At 37.4% G+C, this 27,652-nt stretch overlaps 3 protein-coding genes across 8 annotated transcripts; 1 reads left to right on the forward strand and 2 right to left on the reverse strand.

Moving 5' to 3' along the window:
- The first annotated feature begins 6,386 nt into the window (after positions 1 to 6,386).
- On the forward strand, positions 6,387 to 10,358 carry LOC126785512 (protein WVD2-like 5). Of its 5 annotated transcripts, none has more exons than XM_050511230.1 (9): positions 6,387 to 6,627; positions 7,127 to 7,388; positions 7,486 to 7,710; positions 7,834 to 7,877; positions 8,054 to 8,122; positions 8,233 to 8,329; positions 8,443 to 8,514; positions 8,591 to 8,701; positions 9,412 to 10,358. In XM_050511230.1, exons 2-9 carry the CDS (start codon positions 7,152 to 7,154, stop codon positions 9,931 to 9,933), a joined length of 1,377 nt encoding a protein of 458 aa, XP_050367187.1. In that variant the 5' UTR covers positions 6,387 to 6,627; positions 7,127 to 7,151; the 3' UTR covers positions 9,934 to 10,358. The 5 variants fall into 5 exon arrangements, with proteins under 5 accessions (XP_050367187.1, XP_050367188.1, XP_050367184.1 ...); XM_050511231.1 differs by having other exon boundaries at positions 7,837 to 7,877; XM_050511227.1 differs by having other exon boundaries at positions 6,388 to 6,627; positions 7,486 to 7,737.
- Positions 10,359 to 12,117: 1,759 nt separating this feature from the next.
- On the reverse strand, positions 12,118 to 15,652 carry LOC126785511 (EIN3-binding F-box protein 1). Its single transcript, XM_050511226.1, has 2 exons — positions 15,398 to 15,652; positions 12,118 to 14,849 (listed from the first exon to the last, which is right to left on the reverse strand). Exons 1-2 carry the CDS (start codon positions 15,420 to 15,422, stop codon positions 12,919 to 12,921), a joined length of 1,956 nt encoding a protein of 651 aa, XP_050367183.1. The 5' UTR covers positions 15,423 to 15,652; the 3' UTR covers positions 12,118 to 12,918.
- A 4,362-nt stretch (positions 15,653 to 20,014) lies between these two features.
- Positions 20,015 to 23,700, reverse strand: LOC126783245 (uncharacterized). 2 transcript variants are annotated; one of them, XM_050508675.1, is made up of 6 exons: positions 23,492 to 23,700; positions 23,208 to 23,327; positions 21,359 to 21,597; positions 20,599 to 20,686; positions 20,294 to 20,360; positions 20,015 to 20,195 (listed from the first exon to the last, which is right to left on the reverse strand). In XM_050508675.1, the coding sequence occupies exons 2-6, from the start codon at positions 23,261 to 23,263 to the stop codon at positions 20,142 to 20,144; spliced, it is 504 nt and encodes a 167-aa protein (XP_050364632.1). In that variant the 5' UTR covers positions 23,264 to 23,327; positions 23,492 to 23,700; the 3' UTR covers positions 20,015 to 20,141. The 2 variants fall into 2 exon arrangements, with proteins under 2 accessions (XP_050364632.1, XP_050364633.1); XM_050508676.1 differs by having other exon boundaries at positions 21,359 to 21,602; positions 23,492 to 23,698.
- Positions 23,701 to 27,652: the final 3,952 nt, after the last annotated feature.

Raw genomic sequence — 27,652 nt, forward strand, 5'->3', positions numbered from 1 at the left:
ACTAGCCTAGACATGTACCGGATCCTGGATCCACCACTGAGTGTAAGTCTAGATTAGGGGTGTTAATCGGTGTGAATGGTTCGGTTTATAGGTGATACCGAACACCAAACCGTTCTATTTATTCGGTTTGGTTCGGTTTGGTTTTTCACTTTTTTTTTCAAAAATCAATTGTGTTCGGTTTGGTTCGGTTTGGTTTTTCTCTGGTTTATATCGGTTTTTCTTTCGGTTATTTTGTAAAGAAAATCGGAGTTTCTTTCCTTGTCTATCTACTTGATTCTTAACGAAATAAAAAGAACATGCGGACATATTTGCAAAATTCTATTTACAAGATATAGTTGCTTCACAAATGCATACAATTGCAAAAAGCCACTAAACAACTTATACCACATTAGTAGGCATGTTGTGGTTCCAATGTCTAAAATTCAAAATATTAAATTTTGACCGTCAGATATGATCAGCATATTTAAATACGGATATGGTAAAAAATTCATCTAATTTTGTAAAATTTGGGTCTCGATCGATGTGGTCAACATTAACTTAATTTCATCTAATTAAGTGTGAATTCGTTCTTACCCCCTCATTCTTGACTAGTTTTGGTGGATTCTTTCACGCACACACTCTCATATATATGTGATGTAGCAGCTCGTGTAAAATTTTCAAAAATTTTACCTTCCAAGGATAGGGCTACCCATAGGCCCATAGGGGATAATAAGCGTAAAAAGGGTTGACCGCCTCGATCGGGACACAAACGTTATCGAAAATATGTGATTTTTTTACCACAACAATATTTCACTATACGTAACGCATCATGCGGACAGATTTGCAAAATTCTATTTATAATATATAGTTGCTTCACAAATGCATACATTTGTAAAAAAACCACTAAACAAGTTATACCACATTAGTAGGCATGTTGTGGTTCCAATGTCTAAAATTCAAAATATTAAATTTTGACCGTCATATGTGATCAGCATATTTAAATACGGATATGGTAAAAATTTATCTAATTTTGATAAAATTTGGGTCTCGATCGATGTGGTCAACATTAACTTAATTTCATCTAATTAACTGTGAATTCGTTCTTACTCCCTCATTCTTGACTAGTTTTGGTGGATTCTTTAACGCACACACTCTCATATATATGTGATGTAGCAGCTCGTATAAAATTTTCAAAAATTTTACCTTCCAGGGATAGGGCTACCTATAGGGGATAATAAGCGTAAAAAGGGTTGACCGCCTCGATCGGGACACAAACGTTATCGAAAATATGTGATTTTTTTACCATAAACATATTTCACAATACGTAACGCATCATGTGGACAAATTTGCAAAATTCTATTTATAATATATAGTAGCTTCACAAATGCATACATTTGCAAAAAACAACTAAATAAGTTATACCACATTAGTAGGTATGTTGTGGTTCTAATGTCTAAAATTCAAAATATTAAATTTTGACCGTCAGATGTGATCAGCATATTTAAATAAGGATATGGTAAAAAATTCATCAAATTTTGATAATATTTGGGTCTCGATCGATCTGGTCAACATTAACTTAATTTCATCTAATTAAGTGAATTTGTTCTTACCCCCTCCTTCTTGACTAGTTTTGGTGGATTTTTTCATGCACACACTCTCATATATATATGATGTAGCAGCTCGTGTAAAATTTTCAAAAATTTTACGTTCCAGGGATAAGGCTATCCATAGGGGATAATAAGCGTAAAAAGGGTTGACCGCCTCGATCGGGACACAAACGTTATCGAAAATATGTGATTTTTTTACCATAACCATATTTCACAATACATAACGCATCATGCGGAAAAATTTGCAAAATTCTATTTATAATATATAGTTGCTTCACAAATGCATACATTTGCAAAAAGCCACTAAACAAGTTATACTACATTAGTAGGCATGTTGTGGTTCTAATGTCTAAAATTCAAAATATTAAATTTTGACCGTCAGATGTGATCATCATATTTAAATAAGGATATGGTAAAAAATTCATCTAATTTTGATAATATTTGGGTCTCGATCGATGTGGTCAACATTAACTTAATTTCATCTAATTAAGTGAATTTGTTCTTACCCCCTCCTTCTTGACTAGTTTTGGTGGATTTTTTCATGCACACACTCTCACATATATGTGATGTAGCAGCTCGTGTAAAATTTTCAATAATTTTACGTTCCAGGAATAAGGCTACCTATAGGGGATAATAAGCGTAAAAAGGGTTGACCGCCTCGACCGGGACACAAACGTTATCGAAAATATGTGATTTTTTTACCATAACCATATTTCACTATACGTAACGCATCATGCGGACAGATTTGCAAAATTCTATTTATAAGATATAGTTGCTTCACAACTGCATACATTTGCAAAAAGACCACTAAACAAGTTATACCACATTAGTAGACATGTTGTGGTTCCAATATCTAAAATTCAAATTATTAAATTTCGACCGTCGGATGTGATCAGCATATATAAATACAGATATGGTAAAAAATTCACCGAATTTTGATAAAGTTTGGGTCTCGATCGATAACATATTTAATTATGTATATTAAATATATATATAAATAATATAATTTCTTTATAATATATATATATATATATATATATATTCGGTTTTTCGGTTCGGTTTCAGTTTTCAAACATCCCAAACCAAAACCACACCAAATCTTTCGGTTTGGTGCGGTTTTTTTGCGGTTTGGTGCGGTTTTTTTTTTCTTCGGTTTTTTTCGGTTATGGTTCGGTTATGGTTCGGTTATTTTTCGGTTTTCGGTTTTCAATTAACACCCCTAGTCTAGATCTCTATCAGTATTAGTTTATGTTTTATTTTTGGCCCTAAATATGTATTTTTGGGAATGATTAGATCGAACACACAAATTTAAAGTAAAAGGAGGAAAATGATAGAGAACAAGAACACAGTTGGGCCACGGCACCTGGGCGACTCAGTCGAGTAGTATTCTTAAAGTCAGCATGAGATTTTCTTTCTGTTTTGTCTTTGATAGAAGATAAGTTTCAGACTTTCAATGCATACATAAGTGCTTCAGTCTTTTTCAGTCACATTCCAATGGAAAACGGGAAAGTTTCTTATAATTCGAATGATGAAAAGTTGGTTAATTCTCGCACGAAACCATAGAGATCGATTCAAGAAAGAAGAAGAGAAGAATAATTATTCACTTTGGTTTAACGAGTGTCTGTACACAACTGCTGGAAGCAAGAAGATGGTGATGAAAATATGACTGCTTGCAGCCAAGACAGAAATTTATGGTGAAGTAGCTTGTGGCAAAGATTATTGTGTCATATTACCTCTTTGGTGATGTTGCTCATCCTCGTAGGGTTTAAGAATGATCCCATTTATAGAGTTCACGTTGCGTCAACTTTGTACATCAAGTTCATAATCAATTTTGTCACGTACAGTGAGTCTCCGAAATAAAGTTTACAATACTTCACGCACAATCATCCTCGAAATTATAGGAAATTAGGAGCAGGGTACATCCCTCCTGCAAGTCTACAACCAAGGCTTTGATGTCGATTACGTAGTGTGCAGAAAAGGGATGGTTCTCTTTCTGCCATGAGGACTTTTGAATTAGAATGAGATATAGTTTTAGTAAATAGGTTGAAATTTTCATAAGACCTGATGAAAGAAACTAATCTAAATAGGATGGAAGATTGAAATGTTATTCCGAGTGAGAAAATGTAATAGATTATGTGCATGGGCGGATGCATGTGGTAAGCCTAGACAGAATTGAAGAATATATGTTATATTAGTACATATGGATAACAAAAGTAGTGTTGGTTCAGTTGGTAATCTGCCCAACTTATTTTCTTCCATGCTCAAGGATCGAATCATCTTTCTAACATTTTTCATCTATTCCTTTTTTCATCTAAACCCTACATATATTCTTTTTTAAACGCTTATGGTATACATTTCCAAAACAAAAAAACGCTCAAGGTATGATTTTTTTTTCTTTTCCTTCTCATTTCCTTCCTTTTTCTTTCTCTGGTACAAATTCTTGTTTTGCAAAATGTGTACTTTTCAATTATAGGAATTGTGAAAATATTTTCTCATATATATTGTTGAAACATCAAAAAAGAATTTTTATTTGATGAGTAGAGCAATATATGTGTGTCAAAAATTGCAAAAAAATAAATTACACTTTTAATTAGCCTAGACAGGTTTTGAATCCTGGATCCGCTACTACTGATTATGTGCATATGATCCATGCTTGTTGACGATCGAGGTTGCTGCAGAACATTTGAACCGATGATCTTCACATTTGCGTTCTACTCGAATGGACGTCCAAGAGATAGTGGTACCACATTAAATTTGCATAAAGACACATTGGCTTAAAAGCTAATTACGTGAACTTAATCTGATAATTAAGTAAAGCAACGTCTTAATTATCGATCAATAAACCCTAGCTTAATCGAATCACTGTTACTTAAACTAAGATTTAAGCACATTAAAAGCACACAGTCATGAAAGCAGAGTTTCATCAGCCAGCATTCCTTAGTAAAGACATGTGGGCATGGTTCCTAGAAGAGAGAACAAATTTCAGCAACAAGTTTAGCATGCACCCTGCATTTGAACAAGAAGAGCGTGTTTAGTGTTTACTGCGACTTCATTAGGTGCGGTTGGCTAACTTCTTCATTTTTGAATATTCATTAAACTAATATGCTATATATACATGAACGTTGTTTATAAAGAATCCAAGTCTATTTAGTTAAAACTCTGGGACAAGAAAACGTTCATATTTGTTTTGCATATAGATATATGGAGATTTATAAGAACCTACGTTTGCATGTGCATGCCTTCATAACTGAATCAAGCTTACACAAAAAGCTAGAGAGAGAGAAGTAAATGTTGAGTTGGAATCGGACGGTGGCACGAAAAGAACGGTGTCGGTTACAGGTCTTTACAAAACAGCCGACAAGTCAGCTTCACTGGTCTGTTTGTGATCACGACCTCTCCTTCTTCTTCTTCTTCTCAAACCGTCGTCGCCGGCCGGTAGAAGTTGACGTCATTCAGAACTGGGTTTGTTATATATACTTCGCTTTCCCTAGCTGCTAGCTAGCTATCCGTTTTTGTTGAACTGTTCTAATCAAAACTAGCAAGGTAACACAATCGATCGAGACTGCTAATTAAGGTTACATTATTTGTGCTTTACAAAACTCATTCAGACACGTTACAAGATTCCTGATCGATTTAGGCGCACCACTAATTTAATTTGTTTGCATCACATGATGAACAAATATCTATAATCTATATAAAAGTATAAACTTTAGAGTTTCCCGGCCCTCATGAACCATAGATTAAATATTGAGGTCATGATCATAAAGGGTGGAGCTTATGTTCAGAGAAGGAATAGAGAAACTAAGAATGACATTTTTTTTTGTTGATTAATCTTACCGCGTAAAGAAAAGGTAATTTGCACTCATTTATGTTGTTGGATAATATGTAAAAACTTGATCTTCATAAGATTTGTGTATACCCTAAATTAAACTTTAAACAATTGGTCTACTCATAAGTCAAAATTTAAAAAGTTTCTATAGGTTGTTGTCCTCCTTTTATTTCCTTTGTATATACCATAACTAACGTGGACTGATGTAATAACCATAACTCATTCATGTACATACATCGCATGTACAACACTTCACGTCTCAAAATAAATATATTTTCATTCAAGTTTTAGAAGCAAAATTCAAATAAGATACTATGAAATTAAACAGTAATATCGTATCTAAACAAAAAAAGGAAAAGAATAAGTTAAGAAACTTAATCTTACAGTTATTATATCACCGTCAATTCATGCATTATGATGCATCTTATCTTCCTTATACGCACTATAATTTCCGTAGCACATACTCAAATACGGGTTTGTCTGCTGTGCAACATGGTATCCTATACACACATTTGTGTGTGATGAAAGATGAGTTTGATAAAATACACAGTGAGTGTGAGAGGTTTGTGTGTGGATGAAAGTGCTGTTGCATCCCATGCAGCAGCGTATAGCAGAAATCTCTCTCAAATACCGACGCTTGTACGTTCCATCTCTAAACGGAGAAAACCCGGACCGCCCATCTCTTCAAATTCTGGAAGAAAACTGAAGAAATAAATACCCACAATTTAAGGTGGCGAGTGGTCGGTAGTATTAGTATAGTCACTTACTGACTTACTTAACCGCGTGTACGTAGTTGCCCGAAAAGGCGTAGATCCTCCTTGGTACAAAAATACGTATAAGATTATGATATAATGTAAGAGAGAGAGAGAGAGTGTGTGACCTGAGTGACCTGCCTGACCTGGATTTGGATTTGAAATCTCTCAATCGTATAAAACAGAGCCTCCTTCATCTCTCTCTCTCTCTCACTAAAAGACCAGCTTTCATAAATCTCATTTCGTTATATTCATACTTCCCAGTTTCAAATTATTCTGAAAAAAAAAACAAAAATATAGTTTAAGCAAAACAGCAGAACCCAGTGCTCGCCCCGCTTTTGAATCCGAAAAGATCCGGAAAAGAGGTTCGGTTCCTCCGATCCGCCGTCGCTGCCACTCGCCGCGAGTCCCAGATCCTCCCCAAGGCATGGACTTCTGACTGAAAGGCGCGCTTTAAGAGGTGAGTGGGAGAGTGAGAAAAATGTGTGTGAGATTGTTGAATCTCGTGGTTTAGTGTTTGTTTTCGGCTTGAAATGTCGATTTTGAGTGTTGGATTAGTGAAGAACGGATCGGTGATTGGTTTCAGCGATGGATTTGATGCGTGTTTAGGTTAGATCAGTGTGGAATGAGAGGTTTCTGTGAGTGGTAATGCGGTTTTTTTGGTGTCCGGTGGATTTGGATTTCGGATTTTGAATCTTGGTGTATTTTGGTGAGAGGTGGATAATCGCTTTGGTTCTGTTAGTGTGTGATGAATTGATTTGGAGTTTGGTTAAGTGCTGAGAGTGATTATGTTGCGGGCAAGTAGAGCAACATTAAAATTAAGTAGTTTGATATTGCAAATCTTAAATTGATGTTTGTTTTTGCGGGTTAATCTTTGTAACCATTCTTCTATGGTTGACAGTTTCGTGATTTTATTGATGCTGTATCGGTTATGTTGCTTATACTTTGGGATTTGTTAGGTTTGTTTGTAGTTTCCTGTGTGTCATGGATTTGGATAATTCGGAAGCCAACTATGGGCTTCAGGCTGCGCTTGAAAATGGTGGTCATGGGCAGCTTAGTGGTAATGGGAGTGCCGGCGATACTACTGTTACACAGGCTGCAAATGGCAAGTTCGAAAATGTGGTGAACTCGGATGATGGTGTGTCTAATAACTCATCTGCTGGAGAAGTCAAAGAGGAAGCCAGTGTCAACTCTGGAAGCAATGGTTTGAGAATTGCCAAGGTACGGAGTGCTGGGTTTTGGCCGGTGTTGTTTAGACTTTTAGTGATAGTATTATATTGTGCCTGATTGTGATTCCACATGTGCGCCCGTGTTGCAGGAAAGGGGACCTAATGGTTCTGTTCAGTCGAAGCAATCCAAAGTGCAGAAGGGTCAAGGTAAGAATAAGATTGAGAAGCCGCCTAGTCCCAAGAGCGCCTTGCCAATTTTAAGGAGGAAAAGCAAAGATGGAAATGATGCTGAGGCAACAGCTGCTGTTTCCAATGGTTCCGCAGCTCCACGGGTCAAGCAGCCTAACAAGATTAGACCATCGAATGGCCAACAGGTTCAGTTATCCAATGTAAATATCAATGTAATCCTTGTTTTTCCTTCTTTTCTCACCACTACTTTGTTCAGTTTTGATAAATTTGTAGTTTCTGATTGTTGCATTTTACTATATCTTATTCAGCAGCAACCAAAACATTCTGAGGCACCTTCAACTGAAGGCCTTGTGTGAGTAGTGCTTGTGCTTGCAGTTTACTTTCTTCTGCTTCCTTATGCCTTTATGGTTTTATATCTCTTAAGGTTCATTTTCCTGTCTTCTTAGCTCTTGGTGGCCGTCTCGAGGGTAGGTTTCTATATTGAATTGTCCACTAAGCTAATTGTTGGATGTGATGTTCATTCTACAGGGAGAAAACAGACTTGAAGCCACTGAACAAAGGCTCCTATAAGGGTGATGGAGAATCACAATCTTCCTTGTATCCTTATCTGTCTGAGAACATGTGTTGTCATTGTTCTCTGCTGGTCTTTCTATAATTTTGTTGATAATGTACTATTACTCAATCAAGTTTCCTTAACCACTTATAAGAAGTCCCACAGAAGGAGATAAACCGCCTAGGATGGGTACACTGCCGAACTATGGTTTCAGCTTTAGGTGTGATGAACGAGCTGAGAAAAGAAGAGAGGTTGGTTTTGTGTTTGCATCTTTCTGATCTCTTATATAGTGTTTTCCTGCATTGTTTCTGTTAAATAATAGTTCCTACATCATTTTTAATGCTTACAATTATACTGCCCACAGTTCTACACCAAACTTGAGGAAAAGATACATGCAAAGGAGATGGAGAAGAATAATTTGCAAGCCAAGTCTAAGGTAATAATCAATCCAATGTCATTTACCCTGGGTGTGCATTCTGTTCTTATTCTGAAAATCTTCCATTCTTTTGCAGGAAACTCTAGAAGCTGAGATTAAGATGCTCAGGAAGAAGCTGACATTTAAAGCAACTCCTATGCCAAGCTTTTATCAGGAGCCTCCACCTCCTAAGGTGGAGCTAAAGAAGGTATATCTTTTTCTCTTGGAAGTCGACGTGCATAGGGCATTTTCTTGTATGTTTCGCAGCCTCTGGTGAACTTGGTTGGGTGGCATTTTAATCATTCAAGGTGTATTCAGATAGATGAATGGAATATGCACAAATTACTTGAACAACTTTTGAATGGTGGTTAGTTCTTGAATTTATAATGCTAGTGTATTCTGAGGGGTTAGCTTCAATAGCTTGTTTACTATTAGGTTTTGCTCTTTTAGCATGAGCAAATACTTGACCATTGTTATTTGCAGTAACCATGTCCTGGTTTGGGCTACTTCCATACATAATAATTATTTTATGTCAGAACTAGCTCTACTCATGTTATTAATGTATTAGCTTAAAATCATCTGTAACTGTTGACGATTGTTTGCCTATCAACTGATTTGGTGGTTCTATGTTATGTTGCTATTTTTTCTCCGTAACAAACTAGAAGTACATGAACAGATTTGGTTTCCCAATTAACTAGGTCTAAAAACTAGGTCTTTGTTGGACTTGTTGATATATGTAAGGGGGTTAATGTAGTTTACTAAAGCTTTATCCTGTTTAAAAGAAGCCTGTCATCATTATCATACGTGGCTGGTATTCAGCAGCATTAACCCTTAAGTCAACTCTACTGTTATTTTCATAGATATGAGATTTTTGGCGAATCTTGATTTAGCCTATATGTCTTATTGCAATGGGTGCAGTTACCAACAACAAGAGCCAAGTCTCCTAAGCTTGGTCGCAAGAAGATCTCACCTCCCGCAGATTCTGAAGGAAACAGTGATACCAAGAGTCAACCTGTCAGGCTTAGTTTGGGTGAGAAACTTCCTCAAAATTCTGCCACAGGACCTTCTCCTGTGCATCCAAAAAAGCCTCTAAGAAAGTCTCTTCCTAGTAGACTGCCATCTGAGAAGACCACTTTATCTAGCGGGAAGAATGTGCGGAAAGTAACTACCAAGGCAATAAATGAGGAAAATAACAACTTGATCGATGCAATGAATGAAGAGGCTGCCGCATTGCCCAATGCAACAAATGAAGCTGGACCTCACACCCAAGAGCAGGAGGTGGTTCCTAGAGCTGAGTTAAGTGAACCCTACACCCAAGAGCCAGAAGCGGTTCCAAGGGCTGTGATAAGTGACGAGCAGTCCCATTCAGATGATGAGACAGTTAATGAAGCAGAACATCATCCCACCTTGGTTCAAGAGCCTATAGCACTGGCGAATTGAGCAAAAAAGTATGGACATAAGTGGATGCACAATGAGAAACCTCAAAAGACTCCATTTATGAAAATAAGAAACGTATTTAGACCCGAATCAGTAGACAAAGAGGGCATGAAGAACTTTGGATTATGGTTTGTCTGTCTTGTCTGTATTCAGCAGCATGATTGTTTCGCGTGCTTGCTTTCAGGGGTTGCTGGTCTTGTCACCGGGATACTACATCCCAGTTTGCAGCACTGTATGTAACTATTTTCCAGGTTGTTTCCTAATTTGTATGTTTAAGCATGCATTAGTTACCAGATAATTAGATATATTTGGGAAAATTTTGAAAACCTCCGCTAGATAGTTCGTGCTTGAAAGTATATCATGTTTAAGCTCTTCTGTTGTTGAACAATTGGGAACTGTGAATCAATCAAGGCTGATTTTGTGCTGTATATCCTGTTTAATACTTCCCACGGCTTAAACTGTTGCTTTCTTATATCTGATGTTCTGTGGATTCGAAGCTCAAAGATAATCTGAGAGAACTGTGACTCGTTCAATCTGTGAGACTGATGTCCGTTATTTTCAGTTTTTGTTTTTGATCTCCAACTGATGTTAGTGATCATCTCTGAAGAACTTCCGTGGACTGTGTACAGTACGTCCACCACCGTGTTTGAAGTCACAACCGCCGTTAACTAGTGATTTTGCTAACCGCTAACCTCCTTGTACAAGGTCATTTTCGAGCAAGGCAAATCCAAACGTCCCCTTTTCTACTGCTGTTTTCTTCAACCACGACTGGTCACTTGTAGTGACAAAGACCATCCTTACTTTGTGTGAGGCAATAATAGAAACGGTTCGCGTCATTATCTTCTAATCGAATTAAGTTACCACTTGCTTTAAACTTCTGTTGGTGAATCAAGTTGCTGGTAAAGATTTATTTTCTGGGCTCAGAAGACCTTTCTGAACACCGAAAACAAGGAACCGAAAGGTACCACACATGAGACAGAAAAATTCATTTAGAAGCAATCAAAAGAATGCCAACGGTTTCCTTCGTTTTCTTGATTGGGAAGTAGACATGAAATGAAATAAACCCAAGCAGATTAATAATACCTCACCTCTAAACAAAGAGGATAAAGGGGCGAGCAAATGAATCATTATCTTCAAGATTCATGAACTAGTCCGGCTTTTGATAACAAAGCCAAAATATACAGAACTACTAGATCAAGAGCGCCATCATCAAGATAGTCGATCTTGTTTGAAAGGGATTTTTTAAGAGAGAAGGCATCCATTATCTAAAGTTGGCCATGGGTCACCATGTAGCAAAGTGAACACCCCATCTGCTTAATTGACTATGATTCTTTTGCGAAATCCACAGCCATCCCATATTGAAATATATTCAAAGCATTCACAAACACTTTCATGATTCATGAATTGTAGTAAAGCTTCACAGTTGAGTGTCGGCCAAGGTTGGCGCGTAAGAACAGCGGCCAAATTATCAACTAATCAAGACTTGCAAAATCAACAACATGATAATTTAAAGGGTAAATTCCTCCTATGGTACCTGATGTTTGGCTACTTGGACAATTTGGTACCTGATGTATGAAAGCGGACAATTTAGTACCTAAAGTTTTCAAATTTAGGACATTTTGGTACCTCTATCAATTTTGACCATATTTTCAGGGTTATTTCTGTCATTCTAGTCTTAAACTCATTAAATTCACATTTTTCTTCATTTCTTCCTATAATTGCCTCTCTTTGGAGATAATTAAATTGATATATCTACTCCACTTAGCATCTACTTCGCATATAACGAAAATAAATTTTTTTTTATCCTAATTATTTTCTGCAAATGAAATAAATTACCTTTATGCAATTGTAATTTTTATCAATTTTTTTAATTACTTATAATTAAGATTAATTTAGATTGATATCTACATTATGAAAACTTATATACGTAAATCATCACAGATACTAAGTAGATGAGTTATCAAATTTTTAGTGATAACTTAGAGACAATTTGGAGGTATTATAAAAAAATGAAGTAAAGTTGAGATAAGATGACGGAAATAACCCTGAAAATATGGTCAAAATTGACATAAGTATCAAAATGGCCTAAATTTGAGAACTTTAGGTACCAAATTGTCCGCTTTCATACATCAGGTACCAAATTGTCCAAATAGCCAAACATCAGGTACCATAGGAGGAATTTACCCTAATTTAAACACAACTGAGAATTTTATTTATTACGATATGAAGCATACAACAGAGGGCAGATACAGAGTCCATTACATAAGAGGTTGCAGAGCAGTCCAAGAGCAGTGAAGCCTGGAAAAACAGGGGCTTGGTAAAAAAACGACCTTCCAACAAGAACAAGGATCGTCGAGGCAGACTAACTGCTGCCAGGGCCAAAGCCCCCAAACACAAGGCTCCCAAATCTTGACTGCGATACAAGACTCTAGATGACTACTACTGGACTCTAAATCCACCCTCTGAGGTAAACAAAGACCCAACCATCACGTGCGGAATGCACGTGACCGACTCGGTAAAATGACAAATGACAGACTTAGAACTAGATGTAGGAAGCCTAAAAGTGCTTGGTCTAAGTATTAGACAATCAAGCAAAAAGATGGGCTCCTCCTACACCCAGCTCTATAAAACCAGGACTACTGGAAACGGTAAAAATAGCCTAGATCAAGAGCCCGGTAGCAGTATGCTCAGGGATATAAATGACGAGAAGCCACAGCTTCTTTGCCAACAGCCATAACTCTGGGAACAGATCTCCAATGATAGGAAACCTGCAAAAAAAGGAGTATATGGCCATTCTCCCCGGAAAAAAGGCAACCGGACACTCTAAAGACCCATAGCTGATGGACCCAAAAACAACGCAAGCTGCAGATACTTGTAAAAAGCTGACTAAAATCTGAACTTCTGAGTTGTGCAAGAACCATTCCTCTAAAATCTGAACTTCTGAGTTGTGCAAGAACCATTCCTCTGGTATGCGGGCAAGTCTTAAGTCTAGGAAAGGATATCACAACGCCATAGCTGCACCACAAGACCGTCAACAGTGCTGCTGCTGATGGCATTGCAGTGCTGAAGATTCAAACCTAGAAGTGTCTCGCCCAGTTTTATCAAGGCAGGCAAACTCTTGTCTGAAACGTAAGAGCAGCCTGACACAGAGAGGATCTGAAGATTTAGCTGTCCTGCAAGGGCTAGGGATGCAATTCCAAAATCAGTGATAGCACACCTTGAGACATCAAGATCACTAAGCAATGGACAGTTCTCTGCAATTGCTACCAAACCAGAATCGCTGATCTTTCTACAACCTTCAAGATTCAACACTTCCAACGTCCAACCGTGAAGATCAGCCATGGCGGACACCACTTTGTCTGTCAAATTCACACATCCACTAAGATTAACCTTCACCAGACCAGCCTCAGTGCTCTTAAGATATTTGAGGAATCCACCATCAGTAATTCCTTCAAGCCCACTGAAGTCAACATGCTGCAGTTGAGGGCAGAGTCGACCCAACACCGCCAGCCCAGAATTTCCAAACCCAGGGCAGTTACGGATGGACAGTGAGCGAAGAGATTCACATGGAGACACCACAGGCAATCCCAAGTTCAGGTTCAGGTCTTTGAGTCCCAGGCAGTAAACAAAAGCTAGAGCCTTCAACTTTGCACCACTGTTAGAAAGAGCACCGAAAAATCCATACTGGGTGATCCTGTGGCACTCCTCCAAATGAAGGCTCTCAAGAGATCCTGCTGCTTTGCAAAATGATACCAGCCCACTGTCGGATATGTATAGACACTTGCGCAGGCAGAACTGTCTCAAATTTGGGCAACCTTTTGCTACTGCTTCAAGTCCAGTGTCTGTTGCGCCTTGACAGGCAGTAACAGTTAAAGACTTCAACTTCTGCAGCCCATGACCATTTCCCATGACCCAGAACCCCCTCTCGCACACATTCGGGAGATTGGTGAGGACAAGATCTGTAACAGCCTTGCCATAGTGTCCAATAACAGCAAGAGACACATCAGTGATGGTCAATGCCTGAAGCTTCACCTTCTCCAGGACATCAGAAGCAGAAGAAACCAAACTAGCAATCCCCTGATCCCCAACAAGAGGGCAATTTTTGATAGAAACAGATTTCAGATTGGGGCAGCATTTTCCAAATGCTTGTAGACCTTCATTTCCAATGTTAGCACAGGATTCCAGTGTTATTTCGGTCAAATTGGGACAGCTCCTTGCAATAGCAGCCAAACCCTTATCAGATATTGCAGGACACTGGGAGAGGTCCAGCTTCTCTAACAGATGGCACCTTTTTGCAACCTCACACAAACCTTCATCATCAACTGAAGACACGTTCCACACAGATAGAACCCTAAGTGAAGGACAGCCATGGGAAATAGCCTTGAGGCCGAGGTTTGTCACGGGACGTGCAGAATTGCTTCCACGGATCATAAGCTTGCCCAATCCTCCTCGACTGGCAGTTCCAACAGCAATGGCAGCAAGTCTAACATCTGTTGCCTTCTTGCCTTCTAAGCTCCTGGAAAGATATCCACAACTCTCAATCTCCTGGTCTTCAGCCTTTTCTTCAAGGGTCTCATCCTGAGACTTTAAAGACAGGTTTGAGTTCTTGTTACCAAACTCATCCCTATGGATATTGCTCAAAAGGGTAAGCCACCGCTTGGAAACACAAGCACATGCACTCCTTTCCTCGCCACCGGGTAACCGTTTTAAGATCTCAAAGAGACATTCTTCTGGTAGAACATCAATAGACACCTGCTTCTTCAGTGCGAAGCTCTCTTCATTGAAGACAAATGGAGCACTGATGCGAGACCTCTTGCTAGGAGGATAATATAGATCCACATGCCGACCGAGTGACAGAAAGAGGCCTGCCTCTTTGGGGTTTTCATATATTGAACCCCCCAGGCAAAAATCATCACTACCTGTTAGCCAAGACAACAGAAACTCGATCAGCCTCAACTAACAAAGGTCCAATCCGACATACATCTACAAATTGATACGACTATTGACAAATCAAAAACACTACAAATGATACTAAAACTGAAGGAAACATAAACCTATTATCTATTATTGACGGATCACAAACAGCACATATTACAACATCAGATCTGAGACCAGCTAACTTATCTTCATCCAAACTACAACACAATAAAGCATATGGCCACAAGTCTCATCCGATCTCAGGGTTTCCAAATCTGATACTATTCTAGCTAAGCAGGTATGTACAATCCTACTAAAGCAATAAACTTCTGTATGAAGTCATAAAACTATAATTCACAACATGCATCAACATATTCACAAAAACCAATAACTCAGCTAATCTATCCAGCAAGATCATCTAAAAACCAAACCTTTATGTAATGATCTACAACAACACCAGCTCATAATCCCAAATATCACAAATTCAAAGCACATAAACACATGTAACGCTAAAATAAACGCATAAACTTTAGAAAGCTCAGGACTTTACCAGCGAATCCGAAGAGCTGAGACATGGGTGCAGCTCAAAAAACCCCGAGAGGCAAAAAAGGCAAGGCTTTACACCGAAAAAGATCGACACAGAAACGAGAGCGACGACGACGACGACGATGAATAGAGCTGAGAGGCAGATATGCATGAATTGGATTGGAGCTACAAGGAAATGGGGAACCCTATCAGATAGGGCAAAAAAGAACAGAGGGAGAGCTGAGAGAAGAAGAAGAAGATGAAGGTGAGGGAGAAGGAAGGAGAGGAATGAAAGGTGAGAGTTGATTGTGTGCGAGTTTTATTGTAAATGGGGGTTCGGTACATGACAATACACGCAAGGATAACTCTTAAGGTGCAATGCATTTAGGCTGCCAAGTTGGGTTTCTGTGACATATTCGCTCTCCCCAATACCCACCACTCGATTTCTTTTTTTCTTCGATTTTTTGTTTGGATGATGATGCTAGGTCTCTTCCTAGCTAAGCTCATGCGATGTTGGAAAATTGTAAACAAACCCCTATTTGCTCTCTTATTTTGCTTGTTGAAAACCTTTTGAAAACTTTGTTGTAACCATAAAAATGTTGCCTGATGACAATGAACAATGCATGCGGGGATCTGGGTTTAAGTTTTGAGTATGCTTTTAGGTGGGGTGTAGATCATATAGATGACTATTGCAGCATATATATATATATATATATAATTCACAACAAGCTATTTGTTACTAAATTTTAGCTCGATTTAGATGTTAAAAAATATTGTATTGATGCTTATAAACGTTTTGTAACACTAGGGGCTCTCTTTGTTTTTAAGAAGAAGAAAAAAACGTCATCATGATAGTCAAGTCCATATAGATTGCAAGTTAAAACGATAATTGCATCCATAATAATCTCTTATTGTTACGAATTAACCTTTTATGCAAGTCTGTTTGCAATGACATGTTATCATTTGCTACATAGAGTGTAGACTTTAAGATGCAATTCAAACATGTACACAATCGCTGGCATGGGTGAATTACTCGTTGCACTATGAATTTTCTGCAAAAGAAAAGTCGACAATGACCACCAGTAATCAATTCGCCAGAGTATGGCCCTCTCTGTACGTATCATCAGGCATGGAAGAAGTGACCTCAAAATCTCCACGTCCATCGTAAAAACGAAAAGACTTCATTACGTATTGTGGTTCTATTCGTCGAATTGATGAACTGGATCGATGATTTCACCACTGGCGAATCTAGCCCTGGGCTAGCTATATTTTTGAGCCAATAAATTCTTCTACATTAGTGCTAGCCTAGATAAAAAGTATATACGTATGGACTTGAGCTTTTAGTACACATTTCTCCGGTTTATTTTCTTCTTAAATTAATCATAAAAAACCATTAAATATAATTTTTCTAATCTTATTTCTTTTAATAAATTAAATATAAAATTACAAGTATGAATTTTGAGTAACAATCCAATCCAATCAATCTAAGAAAATATTTGTTAGATATTTTAATTTGTTTTTAATTTTCAAAATAATTTTTACTTTCATTTGATGCTCACATTTAATTTAGAGGCTCGTTGACGTTTATAATTTATAAAATAAACATTGATAAAAACAATTTTAGCTTTTCGGCTAAATTTGAAGCTTATTTTATATTCATATCCTAGATCCGTCAAGACGATGAAGATCGATATCTTCAATACCAGTGTTTATCGATCACCTTCCTTAATTCGTAACCTGAAAATATAACCTATCCTAACTAGTAACCACTCAACTTCAGCAACCAAGTTGGTTCATGTTTGACAAGTTGAAGTCTTGAAGATATCCAGCTGTAGCTGCATTTCGAATCCATGCGTGCCCCTATCTATAATTGATCACAGGTCGATGTATCGATGCACAGCAACATCCCACGAGTGGACTCACTGGTGCATGCATGCACATCGGTATGTATGGTTTCAAATCTGTGGTCGATCGATAAGCATTGCAGTCTTGCAGAGCCAGCTATGACTTTCTTGGCTTTCTTAGATACTCGATCTATTCTAATCCATGCTAGGGTTTAAACCTTTTTTCACCACACCACCTTCATACTCGACCGTACGTTCATCTATGTATGAATATGCATTCTCTCGAATTCGTTTTCCTCAACAAAATAAATAGAAAACCTTAGGATATCAACATTGATCTGTACAAAAATCAAGCAAAGTTCACTGTTACGTTGAAAACAAAATCTTTCTTTGATCAATCCAATTATTAATAAAATGATACACTAGATCACCGCGTACTTGTATACAGGCTAGGTTTATAGACATACCCTAGCCTTCCCCGCAGATCCAGATCTCCAGTTTTAACGTAATTTACAAGGATTAATCAAATAATGAAGCTAATTAGCTCTGGTTGATCCAAATGCAAGTGGGTCGGTCAGTCCTTGCCACCAGCCTTTCTTATAATTATTGTAACACTAACTAATTACCTTAAACAACACTACACGCTAATATGAATTATTTAAATTCCCCTCCCCATCTCCCCAAATACGTTGTACATCAATCTGTACTATTCCCAGGTTCATTGATCCTTACTTTTCCTTGATTCTCCTTTTTGATCCACTTGCCATTTCCCAGAAATTGTTTAAAAATTTCTTACGAGGTTAAAGAATAGAGATATGATAATCTAGCTCGGATTTCTCTATGTTAGTTTGACTATGCAAATTACCAAATCAGCCATGGGTTGCTAATCTGGTTCTTTGAACCTAAATCTTTGCTGATTAAACTAATTAACATTCTTCCAGCTGCATAATCCTCCATTGTTTAAACCCAATTGGGTATTATAAATATGATTAAGCAAGTAAATCTAGCAACTTGAATCATTCTAATTATAAAGTTCCACGCGGAACATCGTCATCATCACCATCATCAGCCAACGAAGCCAAGCATTGAGACCAATCTGGTTCATTAATTAGGTCTTTCTTCCACTACTAGCTATATATGAGAATATATTGGTTTCCATATTGACCAAAGATTTTGGGGCCTCATGCAGATTTTCTGGAATATTTTCCAGCCAATCTCTCACTTAAGATATCATCTTCATTAGGGTTTAGGAATGAAACTTAGGTAGTAATGAGCTTGCATTGGAGAGTTGGAGAGAGATTGAGGATGGTCACGGTGTAAACAGTTAACGGGTTTGTGGAAATACTATTTTGATCGAACAAGAATAGGTTGTTTTTAGATGCCCCATAAATAGGAGTAAACCACCGTTGAAATCTCTTTTAAGTTGGTCAAATAACGTAGTTTTGTCCAAATTTGTGGGTTTGCTCGTGCTTTAGTAATTTAGAATTTTATAGTACCATACTGCTTGATTAATCATTACTCACGACTAATTTCCTACCTCTAATTGTTTTTGTCATTCTTTACGTGCTTAGAAGTTAAAAAGTAAAATTAAGATCCATACAACCTACTTTAGATTTGAGGCATTAGTATAAGATTTCATGTGACGAGAACATTTTTGTAAATATCATCCGATGGTGCCTATGCTTCTGCAAGTCTTTTCAAAACAATTAAACAACACACGAATTATCATGGCCCAAAAAATTATAAAGAACATTGAATTATTGGGCTGGCCCGTCTAATTAAAAAGCTCAAAAGATGCTGGTCCACCCCCACTTTCATTGTTGCAATAGGGTGGGACAAAACTTGGTGTTTTCTTTTATATTTAAATAAAATTTGATGGTGGCCATTTCAGCTTAGATGAACCAAGCCACCAAGGGGGGAGGTCTTAATTTGACTCTCTAGTCTCATAAAACTGAAGGTTTCACTCTTCTTAAGTTCAATTATTGAATTTTGTTTTCAGAAGAGGACTAAACGTGAAACATGAAAGATGCATGGATCACACTCCAATTAAGAAACTTCTTACTCTTAATCCACTTTGATTTCATCATAGCAGCCAGAAGCACAGGGTTTTCCCACTGCATTGTTTTGACTTATGAGTAGAGAGAGTACCACGACTACTGCATCATAGTGGGAGGTTGTGAGTTCGAAGCTAATTCAGATTGATTCCTGAAATATTAAAGAGATTTTTAATCGCTTCGACACGAATATAGTGTCAAATATCTATCCTTTATGCGCGGTGTGGTTCACTGATTTCATTCCAAAGGATCTCATGGTCTGAAGTATTGTGGTTGTTGTGGAGGTGATATGTTAGGAAATATATGATTGTCCTTTTGTCTGAATCAGAGATTCAGAAGGGTGTGATGCCGCTAAGAGAGCACCTAGCTATTGTTCTGTGGATGAAGAATCATGAGATGATTACGGAAATATCACTGTCAATTCAGTTTGCCATTACATTCATGCTTGCACAAATATATCAGATTTCAGATAAACATCAGGATCTCATGACAGATTCGGTTCATGGATTCTGGCTGCTTCATGTTTTTGGATGGACCTGAATTCTCTTTGAAAAATTTGATGACATTTTTCACCAAGTAAATATGACAAACCCTTTGATTATTTTTCCTTTCCAAGTTGAAAGTTTTCCTTAATAACAATAAAATGTAGGCCATTTATCTTTGACTAAGTGTGGTTTTTGGGTTACTTTTCCAGAACAGTATTTCTTGCAGCTCATCAATCAAGGACTACATACTAAAGTGGGGTGAAGAGGCCGTACAGAAAATAGCTTAAAAGTGTTCTAATTAGCAATCAATATCTAACAATGACAAGGACTGCTGTAAATTATACAGAGAAAGAGAAAAGAAAGCTGTTGGGGCTCTGATGACTCTATCAATCATACAAACCATCTTGCTCCCATACATCAACAAGAAAGTCGATCATTTCCTGTCATTTTCACATTTTAAGAACGAGATAGAAACAATCACGGAGCTAGCACAAGAATCAGAGAGACGAGACAATTCAGGGCTGTGTCAATGACTTACAGGAAGGGGGATTGGCCGCCGAAAACGCTTGTTGGTACTAAGTAAGCTATCATAAGTTGCATTCCAACTACAAAACACAATCATTGGATCATTTGTACTACGCAGCATGAGGAAGAATCAAGAGGAAGTTTTGAATGCCTACTTTTACAAACTAGAAGTAAGCATTGTATATTCTGGAGATACTTCAATATTAGTAAATTCAAGATGATCTAAAGAATATACGAAATTAAAAGGAAATTGCTGCTTATACAGCACACTTACACTATAAGTACTACTAGTATCGTAGTAAATAAAGGATAAATCACCTTATTGTAGGCTCTCGAAGTTGTGTTTGACGTTGAGACTTTTTATTTCCAACCCACTGCTGTCTTGTCTGGTTCCAGAGTAAGAGACCTGTACATAACCAATTTTCATTATCAACAGATATACTTTGTTAAATGAAATTGAATTAAGGTTTCCAAACAATAACTCTTCACAGAGCCACCAATTGTCAGAGATGCATCGATGGCTTTCACTTCCAAGAAGATTAGCCATTGATAGACCACATCAATACCACAACTAGAAATTTGGACAAACAAAGCGCAAGCAATGAATGAAAACAACAAAGCAGAAGAGAAAATTGGTTATGTGAAGTAAGCATTCTTGACCATCCACCATCGTTTTCTTTATTCTTGATGCATACAAATTGTAACATAGCATAGGCATCATGTACCATCTTGCTACCAGTTCTATGTTATCTGCACTCCTGAGCACCTCCTACTTTGGAATCTAGAGATCTTATACATAGGCCACAGCACTTCTTTCTATGACAGTAAGTTACCAGAATATGAGTATCAGAATCATTCTAGCCTCAAGATTTGTTGGACCATATTCCATATAAAAATTAATATTATGTGGGTGGAAACACTAGTTCTATGTGAGTGAGACTTAAGCAACACAAATGATAGTTTCAATGAGTTATAAACTAATAACCGCATCTCCCTCGTTTGAAAAAGATTTGATAAGAAAAAATCAGAGATAGAGCCCCAGAAACACATGTACATACAGGGTTTATTAGATATATACCGTGATTTACAAATTCAGAAGTATTGCTTGTGCTGCTCGCTCCACAGGCGTCAAGGGGGTTGTTTGAACTGATATTTATCTGAGACAGAATTGCACTGTTATCCATTTCAATAGTGCTAGTGCTCCAAAAATCCTCTGATATGCTGTTTTTCCTCACTGGTTGACCTTGAATTCTCAGTCCGTTTGACGGCTCATCTACCACAGTAAATTTGGGTTGGCTACAGCTTCCAAGACAACCTCTGCTCTGTTACAAATTAGTTTCATAACCATAAAAAAATGATTAGTGCCACCTAACTCGATTACATTGAAGAGTACTGAGTTGTTATCACAAACTGTAGAAAGAAACAAAAAAAAGAGGAAAGTTGACATCTGTGCTAATTTAGTTCATACATCTGCATAAACTATTCATTTTGGATATCCTTTTCCAAGAGAGGAAGGAAATAAGAATAGAGTAAAAACGTTGCCATAAATATTCCCATGATTCTATAAGGCGCAACTTCTATATACTAGAAATTAATAACTATACAAGCTTTCCTTGTTTAGGTGAAAAGATTATCACCCCAAAATAAAAAATTGTGAGCTAAGAAGCATGCAATCTGATTATGAGGTTTAAATAGCTCGCAAAGGTAAACCATAGTCTGCATAAACATAGAAATAGTAGTTCAACTGAGGTAAAAAAGGTAGAGTACACAAACTCACAATCAACTGTATTGAGAATACACTTACTGCATGAATGTGGATATGTTGTTCTCCTTGAGAACAATAATGATAAATTTGGTTATATAAACACATGGAGCACAAGTGAAATATACTATGATAAAAGTTACCGGCACTCTAGGAAAATTTTGTTGAATAAGAAAATCATCCTGGAGAAAGAACCTTGGTACCAAAGTCACATTTGAAGTAAACAGAACTGGGATTCAATTTAAACCCAATAAAAAGACATAAGTACTCATTTTTCACACCACCAGATCCACAGCCACAAAGGCACAACAATTTGAAAATTGTTTACTAAAAGAAGGAATGCACGCAACTCCTTGGAGCTAATTATTTCTGGTAACAAATAGAAATAAATCTTTTCCCCCCTTACACTGATAAGTGCCTTGCATTTAGTTTTGAACTTCTCCATAATTAAAACCGCAAGAGCTCGGAAACAAGTTCCAGAGAATGCAAAAAACGAAGAGCAAGGTTCCTTCACAAAGCATCTCTCTGGCTGGGACAACAAACAACACCTAGAATACATAACTCCCTCAGAACTCCATGCAAAGGGAAAACCCTTGTTAGAATTCCAAAGGCCTTAGACTCGAAGCAAAGAATGGGAAACAAAAAGGGTACACCACATATCCTTAGTCACTGATCTGAAGCTCGCTTAACAGACAAGCAAGTTCAAACACAAAGATTCCTAAAATAAAGTTAAAGGAACAAGCTTCAGCTACAGAAGAAAGCCTTAAATCTTCTGTTTGGTCAGGTTATCCAGAAAGCCAGGGGATAAAACAAAAGAAGCATTGCACTTTTCAATCTTCATTTTCAGTGATGTCACCATTCTCAGAAACAGCAAAATCAGTTCTTTTACGCCAAATATAAGTATTACCCAATTAGAGCTCAAGAATCTCAGCAATTCGAAAGAGAAAATATCATTCCCAGATGAAAAAGTCCCACACTTTTTTCTTCTCATTGCTATCCTAAACATTTATAGCACAAGTAGAAATTTACTACAATAAACCAAGCTTTCAACTTTTTCCTTCCCCATTCCCTCAGCTTTCTCAGGAAACATATAGAACCCAGAACATCATGAAAACATAAAGATCAAGGAAAACGAAAAGCAAACAGTAAAAAATCTCAAGCTCACCCCATGCATGTGAAAATGGAAGAGACCGAAGATGGAATGTAACTGAAGCTTTGCATCTAAACGTGGCCAGCCTCTACCAAAACTTTAAATCCAAGAAGGAGAGAGACACAACTCACAACTCTGCACAACAGATTCATTCAATTAGAGCTGGCAATAGATCCTTGAGGAAATACCAAAAGAAACTCAGCCATCAATTACCAAGAAACATAATTACTGCCACTTAATAAATAAACCAATATGCATTTCCAATGATGTTTTTCCATAGAATATAAACAATGATGGACCTGAAAGATGCCATGATTGGATTGAAACTGGGTTTCTGCTCTCCTTCATGAAACAACAGTTGGGTTTGGCCCTTTTGGTTGGCTTCTGATTCAACCAAAGGGTGGCCCTTTACTGTTGTGCTTCTTCTCCCTGAGCTGTTTGTTCTCTCTTTTATTTCTTGTTTTTCTGTTTTACTTTCTCTGTTTTGTGATTGCAGGTGGTATTACTTTATTAGGAGGAGGGAGACAGAACCAAAGGTTGTTACTTCTCTTTTATTTTTCCCAACAAAGATTGTAACCACTCCTATTATCACTAATACTTGGTTTCTTTAGCATTTCATTACTTTGGTCGTGGCAGGCCACTTACGTTAAATTTTTGTTTAAGGATGGAATGGTTATAACTTATGTTTTAGGATATTGATGATTTTATGAAATGACACTCATGAGTATTGATGATTTTGAATTAGGATTTTATATTTAGAGTTTAGGGTATTAGAGTGTATGATTTAAAGTTTAGAGTTTTAGGGTTTAAGGTATTAGAGGATATGATGTAGGGTTTTATAAAGAAACCCAAAATAGTTTTTGATAAAATACCTTAAATATGATTTTTCTTTTTAAATCTTACGTGTCAAATTGTAATTGAAATGGAGGACCACTGGACATTGACATGTAGTTCTCCGGGAGGACTGAAAAATTCTGAACTTTTCAGTCCTCCCGGAGAACGGAAGCAAATTTGCCGATCACCTTTTTTGACCACCCTCATGCCCACCAACCTAGATGAAAGCCACGTGTCTTTTTTACTTACGATAGTTATACCATAGTTAACTCTTAAATTTCTTAAATTAATTATTGATTTATTTTTACCATGTGTTATTAATTTATATAGATAACTATGGTTATACCATAGTTAATCTAGGATATATGACTTTCATCTAGGTGGGTGGGCATGAGGGTGGTCAAAAAATGTGGTCGGCAAATTTGCTTCCGTTCTCCGGGAGGATTGAAAAATTTGCTTCCCCTTGAGAACCACTTGGCAATGTCCAGTAGTACTCCTCACATGTTATATTTTGACACGTGAATATATTACATCAAAATTATAATTTTACATATTTTTATTATTTGTGAAATGACCATCATGGGTATTGATGATTTTGAACTAGGATTTCAGATTTAGAATTTAAGGTTTAGCGTTTAGGGTATAAGGTATTAAAGTGTAGGATTTAGGATTTAAGGTATTAGAGGGTAGGGTGTAGAATTTTAAAAAGAAATCCAAAATAGTCTTTGATAAAATAGTTTAAATATGATTTTTCTTTTTAAACCCTACGTGTCAAATTGTAATTGAAATGGATGACTACTGGACATTTCCCACGTAGTTCTCCGAGATGACTGAAAAATTCCTCCCAAAGTCATAATGGTTAAATGGTGGAATTGACCAATCATCTTGTCATCATCCATTTTAGTATTGGATGATCCTTTTTGGTATTATAGAAAAAAATCTAAATTATTTGATTCCATGTGGGTCTTTACATAATGTAATTATTGAATCCTTTTTTTTTTTAAGAATACATGATGGATAAGCAATATGCATGTATGAAAAATGGTTTGCCTGAATTGATTTGGCTGAACAAGAATATGGACTTGGTGGAGAAGGGAAAAACGTATCAGCCAATCTGTAATGGACATGAAGCAAATCATGAAACTGATGGATGGAGATTGATTATATGTAGGTTGAAATGTTGAAACCCAAGAGGAAAAAAGTAACAAGTATAAGAAACTGGTTGATTTGTGATTTTATGGTGCTCAGACACTTAAAATGTATCTCACTTGATTTATTACACTTGATTTGTAATCTATATATAAACAACTTAGTCTACCTCCACAAATCACGGAGGAAATCACGTCCGTGATTTCCTCATTCAATCATGATATTATGCTAATCACGCTAACACTCCACTTCAAGTTGGCGCATACACATTGACCATGCCAAACTTGCTAAGTGAGTCATAAAAAACCTTCTTAGACACTCTTTTTGTGAGCATATCGACAAGTTGCTCTTCTGTAGGAACAAAAGGAAAACTGATGATCTTCGAATCTAGCTTCTCCTTTTATAAAGTGATGATCAACCTCCACATGTTTTGTACGATCATGTTGCACAGGATTATGTGAAATATCAAAAACTGCCTTGTTGTCACAGTACAGCTGCATAGCACACTTAGGCTTAATGCCCAAATCTTGTAGCAAATTTCTAAGCCATAACATTTCGCATACTCCCTGAGTCATACCTATGTATTCTGCCTCAGCACTAGATCGAGCTACCACTTTTTGTTTCTTACTCTTCCATGTAACAAGATTACCCCAAACAAAGGTAAAGTACCCTGATGTGGATCTCCGATCTGTAATATTTTCAGCCCAGTCTGCATCTGTAAAGCCACAAACTTCAAGGATATTATTGTGATTAGAGAACATTATTCCTCTCCCTGGAGCTGACTTCAAGTACCTCAAAATCCTTACAACAACATCCATGTGGTCCACACTGAGATTATGCATGAACTGACTCACTACACTTATTGCATACGCAACATCTGGTCTGGTATGTGATAAATAAATCAGGCGTCCAACTAGCCTTTGATAACGAGATTTGTCAGTATGAACTTGATCTGGATATTCTGCTAACCGGTGGTTCTGCTCAATATGAGTATTAATGGGAGTGCAATCCAACATACCTATCTCTGTTAGTAAATCAATGATGTACTTCATTTGACACAAATAGATACTATTACTTCCCCGGGCTACCTCAATGCCCAAGAAGTACTTGAGTGTACCTAGGTCCTTCATCTCAAACTCTGTGGCTAGCTGTTTCTGTAATCTATCAACCTCAACAGTATCATTCCCAGTAACTACCATATCATCAACATATATAATTAGGGTTGTTACCTTCACTTGTTGATGTTTCAGAAATAATGTGTGGTCTGAATTACTCTGTCTGTAGCCAATTTTCCTCATGAATTGTGAGAATCTTCCAAACCAAGCACGAGGTGACTGTTTAAGACCATACAAAGACTTTCTCAATCTACAAACAAAGTTACTTGGAGAAGCGGCCACATATCCAGGCGGAAGATCCATGTACACTTCATCTGTAAGTTCTCCATGAAGGAATGCATTCTTAACATCAAACTGTCTGAGTGGCCAGTTTAAGCTGGCAGCAAAAGAGAGCAATACCCGAATAGTGTTTATCTTTGCAACATGTGCAAATGTCTCATCATAGTCTATGCCATATGTATGGGTGAACCCTTTTGCTACTAGACGTGCTTTATACCGGCTCACTGACCCATCTGGATTATGCTTCACTGTAAACACCCAACGACATCCCACAGTCTTCTTGCCATGTGGTTGAGATACAAGCTCCCAAGTATTGTTCTTTTGTAATGTTTCCATCTCTTCCTCTATGCCTTTCCTCCATTTTGGATCTCCCAATGCATCCTGCACTTTGTTAGGTACTGATACAGTAGATATTTGATTCACAAATGATTCATATGACTTAGACAACCTTTTGGTAGACATAAAATTTGCAACAGGATACTTAGCTTTAGCCTGAAGGGTGGGTTCATATTTTTTTGTTGGCTGACCCCGAGTAGACCTATTTGGCAATACATATTGTCTACTATTAGCCTCAATAGGATGACTAACCTCAGATGAGTGATCTTCTATACCAAGAGAGCATTTGTCAGGTGTAGAATCAGTAGTACGAGAGACATGAGGGGCAGTTGTGTTGTCATCTTCTGGTACTTGAATGTCTGGAGTGACTACACCGCCAGAATCATCCGGTGGTGCATGTGTAGCTGACACATTGGTGATCTCAATTGAACCGCTCACCATATCTATTGGCTTACTTGTCTCACCCTCTCCATGATACAGTTCTTCAAAATATGAATTCTCCCCCTGAAGAGCAGTATCAAAAGAGGCAAAATAGCTCATGTCCTAAAAAAAAAGTAACATCCATAGTGACATAGTACTTCCTGGTAGGTGGATGATAGCACCGGTACCCTTTCTGATGTCCTCCATACCCAACAAACACACATTTAACTTCCCGGGCATCCAATTTCGACCGCTGATGTTTTGGAAGATGGACAAAAGCAACACAACCAAAAACACGGGTAGGAAGATTATGAAAATAGAGTAATG

The sequence above is a fragment of the Argentina anserina genome, chromosome 2 (assembly GCF_933775445.1).
Source record: "Argentina anserina chromosome 2, drPotAnse1.1, whole genome shotgun sequence".
NCBI lineage: Eukaryota > Viridiplantae > Streptophyta > Magnoliopsida > Rosales > Rosaceae > Argentina > Argentina anserina.

What these genes read in the sequence shown, in the direction of transcription:
- LOC126785512 (XM_050511227.1), top strand. Translation starts at nt 7,152, where the DNA reads ATGGATTTGGATAATTCGGAAGCCAACTATGGGCTTCAGGCTGCGCTT. An exon ending in CCTTCAACTGAAGGCCTTGT is followed by an intron (nt 7,878 to 8,053) that starts GTGAGTAGTGCT and finishes TTCATTCTACAG; the next exon opens with GGAGAAAACAGACTTGAAGC. An exon ending in GAGCTGAGAAAAGAAGAGAG is followed by an intron (nt 8,330 to 8,442) that starts GTTGGTTTTGTG and finishes TACTGCCCACAG; the next exon opens with TTCTACACCAAACTTGAGGA.
- LOC126785511 (XM_050511226.1), bottom strand. Translation starts at nt 15,422, where the DNA reads ATGTCTCAGCTCTTCGGATTCGCTG. An exon ending in TCAGCTCTTCGGATTCGCTG is followed by an intron (nt 14,850 to 15,397) that starts GTAAAGTCCTGA and finishes CTTGGCTAACAG; the next exon opens with GTAGTGATGATTTTTGCCTG.
- LOC126783245 (XM_050508675.1), bottom strand. Translation starts at nt 23,263, where the DNA reads ATGCAAAGCTTCAGTTACATTCCATCTTCGGTCTCTTCCATTTTCACA. An exon ending in TCCATTTTCACATGCATGGG is followed by an intron (nt 21,598 to 23,207) that starts GTGAGCTTGAGA and finishes GTAACAGAGCAG; the next exon opens with AGGTTGTCTTGGAAGCTGTA. An exon ending in GGCGGCCAATCCCCCTTCCT is followed by an intron (nt 20,196 to 20,293) that starts GTAAGTCATTGA and finishes TGAAAATGACAG; the next exon opens with GAAATGATCGACTTTCTTGT.